At 47.8% G+C, this 10000-nt stretch overlaps 1 protein-coding gene across 1 annotated transcript in view; it reads right to left on the bottom strand.

Annotated features, from left to right (window-relative positions):
* Positions 1 to 9925, bottom strand: part of LOC117441484 (basement membrane-specific heparan sulfate proteoglycan core protein-like) — a gene marked incomplete at its 5' end in the record, with an annotated part of 27780 nt that extends 17855 nt beyond the window's left edge. The window contains 5 exons of the mRNA XM_034077575.2: positions 1897 to 2040; positions 3479 to 3617; positions 5635 to 5786; positions 6488 to 6623; positions 9848 to 9925. Coding sequence (XP_033933466.2) covers positions 1897 to 2040; positions 3479 to 3617; positions 5635 to 5786; positions 6488 to 6623; positions 9848 to 9925 — 649 coding nt within the window. The remainder of the gene's footprint in view (positions 1 to 1896; positions 2041 to 3478; positions 3618 to 5634; positions 5787 to 6487; positions 6624 to 9847) is intronic.
* Positions 9926 to 10000: the final 75 nt, after the last annotated feature.

The following is a 10000-nucleotide window of genomic DNA, read 5'->3' as shown; positions in this document are numbered from 1 at the left end:
CAACACGTCAACACGTCAGAGCGTCAACACGTCAACACGTCAGAGCGTCAACACGTCAGAGCGTCAACACGTCAACACGTCAGAGCGTCAACACGTCAACACGTCAGAGCGTCAACACGTCAACACGTCAACACGTCAGAGCGTCAACACGTCAACACGTCAACACGTCAGAGCGTCAACGCGTCAGAGCGTCAGAGCGTCAACACGTCAACACGTCAACACGTCAGAGCGTCAACACGTCAGAGCGTCAACGCGTCAACACGTCAGAGCGTCAACACGTCAACACGTCAGAGCGTCAGAGCGTCAACACGTCAACATGTCAGAGCGTCAACACGTCAGAGCGTCAACACGTCAACACGTCAGAGCGTCAACACGTCAACACGTCAGAGCGTCAACACGTCAGAGCGTCAACACGTCAACACGTCAGAGCGTCAACACGTCAACACGTCAACACGTCAGAGCGTCAACACGTCAACACGTCAACACGTCAGAGCGTCAACGCGTCAGAGCGTCAGAGCGTCAACACGTCAACACGTCAACACGTCAGAGCGTCAACACGTCAACACGTCAACACGTCAGAGCGTCAACACGTCAACACGTCAACACGTCAGAGCGTCAACACGTCAACACGTCAACACGTCAGAGCGTCAACACGTCAACACGTCAACACGTCAGAGCGTCAACACGTCAACACGTCAACACGTCAGAGCGTCAACACGTCAGAGCGTCAACACGTCAACACGTCAGAGCGTCAACACGTCAACACGTCAACACGTCAGAGCGTCAACACGTCAGAGCGTCAACATGTCAACACGTCAGAGCGTCAACACGTCAACACGTCAGAGCGTCAACACGTCAACACGTCAACGCGTAAGAGCGTCAACACGTCAACACGTAAGAGCGTCAACACGTCAACAAGTCAACACGTCAACACGTCAACACGTCAACAAGTCAACACGTCAACCCGTCAACACGTCAACAAGTCAACACGTCAACACGTCAACACGTCAACAAGTCAACACGTCAACACGTCAACACGTCGACAAGTCGACACGTCAACAAGTCAACACGTCAACACGTCAGAGCGTCAGAGCGTCAACACGTCAACACGTCAACACGTCACACTTCAACACGTCAACACGTCAACAAGTCAACACGTCAACACGTCAACAAGTCAACACGTCAACAAGTCAACACGTCAACAAATCAACACGTCAACAAGTCAACACGTCAACACGTCACACGTCAACACGTCAACACGTCAACACGTCAACAAGTCAACACGTCAACAAGTCAACACTTCAACACGTCACACGTCAACACGTCAACACGTCAACACGTCAACAAGTCAACACGTCAACAAGTCAACACTTCAACACGTCACACGTCAACACGTCAACACGTCAACACGTCAACAAGTCAACACGTCAACAAGTCAACACGTCAACACGTCACACGTCAACACGTCAACACGTCAACACGTCAACAAGTCAACACGTCAACAAGTCAACACTTCAACACGTCACACGTCAACACGTCAACACGTCAACAAGTCAACACGTCAACAAGTCAACACGTCAACACGTCAACCCGTCAACATGTCAACACGCTACAGATATTATGATTTCTGGATCACTCGAGTTTTCTTTTAAGTCATCAAATAACGTCAACAGAAAACATGAAATGAGTCATTACATGAAGGGACAGGGGAGGGTGCAGCTGTGACTGGGTGTGTGTGTGTGTGTGCACGTGTGTGTGTGTTTCTATGTCTGTGTGTGTGTGTTTCTCTCTATGTGTGTGTGTGTGTGTGTGTGTGTGTGTGTGTGTGTGTGTGTGTGTGTGTGTGTGTGTGTGTGTGTGTGTGTGTGTGTGTGTGTATGTGTGTGTGTGTGTTACCGGGCAGTGGTTGGTTGTTGGCCAGCTTCCACTGCAGTCTGATTGGCTGAGCCCCGCTGTAGACTTTGCACCTGAAGCTGGACGAGGCTCCGACTCTCACGGCCGCGCTGTGAGGCTCGATGGCGATGATCGGAGACTGGAGGCCTGCGGAGAGAGATCGAAGCATCAACACAACCAGCACCCTCAGAGGGACTGATAATACACCCATTGTCTAAATACTGTGATGTCATAAATACACTTGCTCTCCTTACAGCTGATTGGCTAACCCTTTTATGGTCATCAACGTATCAACTGGTATCACTTTATCACGGCCGTGTTCAGCTTCCCTCTCACCAGAAGAAATATTCCCCAGCAGCTCCACATGCCCTGGCAGCTTCTCAAGCATGAGGTCGTGGAGAGGTGACTGCTCAGTGACAGAGTGTGTGTGTGTGTGTTTCTGACTGACACACAGACTGACATCAACTGTAACTCCTCTGAGTCCAATCAAAGAGTCAGAAAGGGAAGGGGAACGTTTGGGAAACAGTCTGTTTGAATGCAGAGAACACGTCTGTGTCTGTGCATTAAGACAGAAGCACAGCTTGGCAACGTGTCACATCGCACTTGTGACTCCAGCCCAAACGTCCATTCTGATGGAGTGTGCCGTCATAATAAACACTGCGGGTTCTGCTACAGACACAACACTTGAGTTAGAGCTGGGGTTGCTCCGAGTGTGGATCCACTTTGATATTACCGAGGCTTTGCTTCAGATCAGCCTTTGCTTCAGATCAGCCTTTGCTAGCGTACACCTGTCCTCCCTGTGCTACTAAAGGGAAGCTCCATTAAACTACACTGCAATGTACGGGGTTCCATGCAGACAGACTCTTCTGGCACTATTTCTATTGTGTTTGTGTTTACTTGCACATCTCAAAACATTCTCTTGCCCTGTTTGATCTCATTAGTTTGATGTCCTATATATATTCATCTTGCTCTGCTGGAGGAGGACTCCAGTTTTAAGATTTTCAGAATTTTCAGAATTTTGAGAAAAGTCAGAATTTTGAAGATTTTCAGATAAAAGTCAGGATATCTGGGAGTTTCTGAAAAAAAATTTTTTTTTTCAGACTTTCAGAATTTTGAGAAAAGTCAACATTTTCAGGTTTTGAGAAAAAAGTCGGAATTTTCAGATTTTCAAAATGTTGAGAAAAAGTCAGAATTTTGACAAAAGTCAACATTTTAAGGATTTTCAGAAAAAGTCAGATTTTTTTTGATTTTCAGAAAAAAGTCAGGATATTTGGGAGTTTTTGGAAAAAAGTCAGAATTTTGAGAAAAGTCAGAATTTTGAGAAAAGTCAACATTTTAAGGATTTTTTTTAAGGATTTTCAAAATAAAATAGATTTTCAGAAGTTTCGGAGAAAGACAGAATTTTACGATTTTCTGAGAAATGTTCGAATTCATGAAAAATGACGGTTAGGGAATCATTCTTCCTGACTTCTAGATATTTAACCTTATGTTGACGTTAAGAACCAACCCTGATTCTGTGATCTCCTTTAAAGAATGTGCTGACACTTGAACACGGTGAACACACACTTCCTGCAGTCTGACTCACGTGATGAAGACGAGGTGACGGACACGGAGACGGACGCCTGCTGGAAGTTGGAGTTTCCGGAGTGTCCTTGAACTCGGCACACGTATTCCCCCGAGTCCTCTGGAGAGGCAGAGAGGATCCTCAGCTGACTGCCCACCACCTGTAGAGAGGAGGAACAACACCTTAAACACCCCCTTAAAGACACCTTAAACACCACCTAATAGACACCTTATAGACACCTTAAACACCCCCTTAAAGACACCTTAAACACCACCTAATAGACACCTTATAGACACCTTAAACACCCCCTTATAGACACCTTAGGCTGCAGCCACACAGAGACGAAACGGGTCGTATCTGCTACAGTTCTCTATCTTATAGACGGTTCGGCTACACGAGGCCGATACCGATAACGGGTCCCAAGGTGGGTAGATCTGCGGACGCAACGCTCTGAGGGGCCAAACGGCTCAGTGTCTACGCCCTATACGATCATTTCCTGATAACGATCCATAGCCATAGCCCCGCCTCTCCCCACCTCTCCTGCTCACCCCCGCCTCTCCTGCTCACCCCCGCCTCACCCCATCTCTCCTGCTCACCCCCGCCTCTCCCCGCCTCTCCTGCTCACCCCGCCTCTCCCCACCTCTCCTGCTCACCCCCGCCTCACCCCACCTCTCCTGCTCACCCCCACCTCTCCCCACCTCTCCTGCTCACCCGCCTCTCCCCACCTCTCCTGCTAACCCCCGCCTCACCCCAGCTCTCCTGCTCACCCACGCCTCTCCCCACCTTTCCTGCTCACCCCGCCTCTCCCCACCTCTCCTGCTCACCCCCACCTCTCCCCACCTCTCCTGCTCACCCGCCTCTCCCCACCTCTCCTGCTAACCCCCGCCTCACCCCATCTCTCCTGCTCACCCACGCCTCTCCCCACCTCTCCTGCTCACCCCCGCCTCACCCCACCCTCTCCTGCTCACCCCCACCTCTCCCCACCTCTCCTGCTCACCCGCCTCTCCCCACCTCTCCTGCTAACCCCCGCCTCACCCCAGCTCTCCTGCTCACCCCCGCCTCACCCCACCTCTCCTGCTCACCCCCACCTCTCCCCACCTCTCCTGCTCACCCGCCTCTCCCCACCTCTCCTGCTAACCCCCGCCTCACCCCAGCTCTCCTGCTCACCCACGCCTCTCCCCACCTCTCCTGCTCAACCCCGCCTCACCCCACCTCTCCTGCTCACCCCACCTCTCCTGCTCACCCCCGCCTCTCCCCACCTCTCCTGCTCACCCCGCCTCACCCCGCCTCACCCCACCTCTCCTGCTCACCCCACCTCTCCTGCTCACCCACGCCTCTCCCCACCTTTCCTGCTCACCCCGCCTCTCCCCACCTCTCCTGCTCACCCCCGCCTCTCCTGCTCACCCCCACCTCTCCCCACCTCTCCTGCTCACCCGCCTCTCCCCACCTCTCCTGCTAACCCCCGCCTCACCCCACCTCTTCTGCTCACCATTGCTGATGCGTTCCGCCAACAACAACAACAACAACAACAACAATGGCGGATCACAGGGTTGCGTTCGTGCTGCAGACGCGACTGCCCATGATGTTAGTGCAACATCTACAGCTCCTCCACCACAACCATCAGCAACAAGTGGACCTGGAGAACTACATGAACCACATGCTGCTAAATCCACTGCGGAGAATAACCAGAAGGGCAACCAGGCAACCAGGCAACCATTCTCGGGGGTCTTGTTCTCTGCTTTTGGTGTATTTCGTGGCGGAGGTACAGCGCCACTTACAGGCCCGGCATGTGTACTGCAGCGTCTCCAGCGGCTCGAGCGGTCTCGTGTGGACGGACACGTTTCCTTGAGGCGATACCGTGAGGACGGAAAACTTTTTTGATATCGAATTCGGTTCAGTTTCGTCTCCGTGTGGCTGCAGCCTTAAACACCACCTTATAGACACACTGACAATTACATTACAGGTTCCCTATTATACAGTTTTTCATCAATATATTATCGGTCTCAGATATATACAGAACATGTCTGTCAGGCCTGTTTCAAAAGTGCTGATTCTCTGTCTGTTAATACAAATTAAAATAACATCTCAATAGAAGTGTGTGTGTGTGTGTGTGTGTGTGTGTGTGTGTGTGTGTGTGTGTGTGTGTGTGTGTGTGTGTGTGTGTGTGTGTGTGTTACCTGGTGGTTGGAGGACAGGCGTCCGCTGGCCTTGCTCCAGGTCACCTGAGGGGGGGGGTTTCCGGGGGCGAAGCAGCTGAGATCCAGACTCTGACCCTCCTGAACGTCAGCGATGGAGGGCTGGATGCTGACCGCTGAGGAGACGTGGTCTGCTGCGCTCACACACACACACACACACACACACACACACACACACACACACACACACACACACACACACACACACACACACACACAACACACACACACACACACCACACACACACACACACACACACACACACACACACACACACACACACACACACACACACACACACACACACACACACACACACACAGAGGGTGTTAGGAGGGTGCAAGTAAATGAAGGTTTTATTTCATGTGAATTTTGTCGTCGATTGTCCAGGAAAGGAGACACCCCTTTATGTGTTTTATATGTTTTATATTTATCCTCACTGTGGAAGTGCATATATACAAAAACATTGTCGTCCGTGATTTTAACTCAATTACACTCTCCATTTAATATTGTGTTCAGGATTTGTATTTTTTTATATATTTATGAAGTACTCTATTTATTGTTTTAAATGAATTCTAATGAATCTAAGACAAGGGGACGGGTAATAACCTGAAAAGCATGGCATGGGACCTTTCAATTCATTCAAATTAATTGCATGTATTTTATTTAAATTGTATAAAATGTTGTATTGTTTTTATTCTTAAATGGAGAAACTGTTACAACATTAACAACATGTAAATACTATGACTTTTTGATTAACAACATTCTTGGTAATCTTTGTATAACACACATTGTTATAATTACTGTATTATTGTAACTGCTTTGACCTCTGACCTTTGAGCACGGACACCTTGAGGGGCGAGCTGTTGGAGCCCACGCTGTTGCTGCCCACACACATGTAGGTCCCGGAGTCTGACCTCTGGATGTTGGGGATCAGCAGAGTGCCGATATCTGTGCGGTCCAAACGAGACTGAAACCAGAAGAGACCGTCAAACATCTGTCTGCAGGACATCAGAGAAGTTATACAGGTCATAGAGAGGTGCAGGAATGAGTCCTAAACCCTGGCATGACTCAGCATTAATCACTTCCTGTCCCCTGGTCTGGAGGTCAATGGTTTCTGAATGTGTGTTTGGTCCTTTAAAGCCCAACATTAGCCTCCTTTAGCTTAGCGGTGGTGACGTGAAGTCATGTGACCGTGCTGTAGTTCCTTTATAGCCCAACATTAGCCACCTTTAGCTTAGCGGTGGTGACGTGAAGTCATGTGACCGTGCTGTAGTTCCTTTATAGCCCAACATTAGCCTCCTTTAGCTTAGCGGTGGTGACGTGAAGTCATGTGACCGTGCTGTAGTTCCTTTATAGCCCAACATTAGCCACCTTTAGCTTAGCGGGGGTGACGTGAAGTCATGTGACCGTGCTGTAGTTCCTTTATAGCCCAACATTAGCCACCTTTAGCTTAGCGGTGGTGACGTGAAGTCATGTGACCGTGCTGTAGTTCCTTTATAGCCCAACATTAGCCTTTAGCTTAGCGTTAGTGACGTGAAGTCATGTGACCGTGCTGTAGTTCCTTTATAGCCCAGCATTAGCCTCCTTTAGCTTAGCGGTGGTGACGTGAAGTCATGTGACCGTGCTGTAGTTCCTTCATAGCCCAACGTTAGCTTTTTTGTTAATATCTGGATATTATAAAATCACATGGAGGAATCCCATTGGACCAGGGAGATGCTGCCTTCAGGGACCAATAAAAACATCCCGGCATCTCTCTATGAACACTATCACATCACACATGACTCACATAGTGAAGACAGAACATGACTTACCTCTCTGAACAACACAGATATGACATTATGACATCATGATGTTTCTATCTACAGCAACACAGAAGCACTACAGCGGGGTCTTTAGGACAGACAGTTACAGATCAGTTTCTGAGCAGATTATCACACTGAACTTCATCAGGAAGCTGCACAGAGCAACACGTCCACAACGATCAGCGTTAACACATCGGGACTACTCTCTAACACATGAGGAGTTAGTTGGAGACAGAGGTTACTCTATGAGCATTTTAAAGACGATATTACCTGTGAAATCTGAGAGTTATCTTCAGCTATTGGCCTGAAAACCAGTGGCGGAATCTAATGAAGTACAAGTACTCAAGTACTTCACTTAAGTACACATCTGAGGTACTAAATGTATATCTGAGTATTCTATTGTCATGCTACTTCATACACTACTTCCACTACTTTTACTACTTCCACTACATTTATAGGACTGCTTTTACAGGTTTAGATATTAGCTAACATTTAAGGTACTTTAAGTGTATTTTGACACCAATGCTAGTACTTTTACTATGAGTACTTTTCGTGTATTTTGACACCAATACTAGTACTTTTACTATGGGTACTTTTAGTGTATTTTGACACCAATGCTAGTACTTTTACTTTTGTACTATATGTGTATTTTGACGCCAATACTAGCACTTGTTGAACTTTAAGTGTATTTTGACGCTTATGCTTGTACTTTTACTTTTGTACTATATGTGTATTTTGACGCCAATACTTGTGCTTTTACTTGTTAAAACTATGAATGCAGGACTTTTGCTTGTAGCAGAGTATTCTGACACTGCAGTATTGCTACTTGATATAATACTTCTGAATACTTCCACCACAGCTGAACCCAGAATATCCATCGAATATCATTCAAAGCTAAACCCTGCCTTACTGGAACTCCTCAAGCTGCTTCCTAATAAACCAGCTCTCGTTTGTTCCTCAGAGGCTCAGCAGGCCTGAATATGAGCTTTGATAACGTTTGGAAGCACCTCGGGTCAGAGGGGGTTACTGTATCTGGGGGGTGTGGGGGCGTTCAGGGACACAGCTGCTGGAGCGTAAAGCTCAGCGCTGAGGCTCAGTGTGTGTCTGCAGCTTCTCAAAGCACAGCGTCTGCAGAGCTCACACAGTTTCTGCCTGGCCGCTCGGCAGAGCCTCGGCCGGGGAAAGGCTCGAGTTGAAGTTTAAAACACAAACACACAGAGAGGTATGTCTGAATACCTCCAGACCTTCTGTTTACTCAGTACAGCTGCTATAACACCCCTCGTTGTTAAATACAAACTATGTGCAATATGTGCAATATATATATATATATATATATATATGCCGTTAATAATTGTGCAATATTTGCCTGGCTGCTAAATCCTACTGTTACAGGATGTGTGTACAACATTAACATTAAGCTGTCTTTGGCTCTCTACAAATGTACATTTCCCCTTTGTGGGACGAATAAAGGTATTCTGATTCTGATGAGGGGGGGGGGGGGTGATGAGGACAAAACAAGACACGATGGAACAATTATTAATAAACGCAACATAAAAACAGAATGCAGATACAGTCAGGGCGCCTTCACAAGACAACGCTTAGTCCGGTGTCATCTGGTGTGGTCAAGAAAACGGAGTTCAACCACTTTTAAATGTACTTCCTGATTAAAGACAACCATTACCCATGTCCCGCCCCTCAGCCTATCGCGGACAATGTGTTGGAACGGCAGCCAATAGGAGAGCGAGGGTTCCATAGTGATGTCACTGTACTAAATTTCTCCCTCTGTAGTTCTACTGTAGTTGAAAATACCTCGTGATGCCTTTCTGTAGATTGCGGGGACAAGATAACTTTCACAATGGTCCTCTAATGCAGGATGACAGCCTGAGATGGACTGCATATACATATGTTTATATATATTTGTATTTTTGTATTCGGGATTGTGGGAAAGGGTATTTGGATCTCTCTGTCTGTACACACAAACTGAAAGACTGACAATAAAGTGGACTTTGATAACTTTAAGGTCCACAGTAAGGCATGTAAAGTAATGAATGAACCAGTGTGGACGAAGTGGCAGCGAAGCAGGAAACAAAGCTGTTCACTTATTTGATCCTTTAATTGGAGCACTAATGAAACCAGACGGACTTGTGAAGGCGTCCCAACGAGTCGACCAGCCGGCTGACTTCATGTCTTTGCATCTTAACGGGCTGGGTGAGCAGCGAATTATCAGGACCATGTGACCATGTGATCATGTGACCATGTGACCATGTGACCACGTGACCATGTGACCATGTGACCACGTGACCATGTGACCATGTGATTATCATGCATTAGTGACAGCGTGAGGACGAGGTGAGTAAAGACGATGATGAGGACGGACAGATGGACAGACCTGCAGCTCCTCAATACGTCTCTGTAACACATCGAGACTGTTGCTTTTAAACTGATGGAAACCGAGAGAGGGAATGGCCTGAGCAAACGTCACAACGAGGGAGGGGGGGGATCAAAAACAAAAAACCATGGGGGGAGGAGACAAACAGAGAAT

Source organism: Pseudochaenichthys georgianus, unplaced genomic scaffold, assembly GCF_902827115.2.
Source record: "Pseudochaenichthys georgianus unplaced genomic scaffold, fPseGeo1.2 scaffold_1726_arrow_ctg1, whole genome shotgun sequence".
NCBI lineage: Eukaryota > Metazoa > Chordata > Actinopteri > Perciformes > Channichthyidae > Pseudochaenichthys > Pseudochaenichthys georgianus.
The sequence above is the reverse complement of the archived record's forward strand: the minus strand, read 5'-3'. Positions and strand labels throughout refer to the sequence as shown.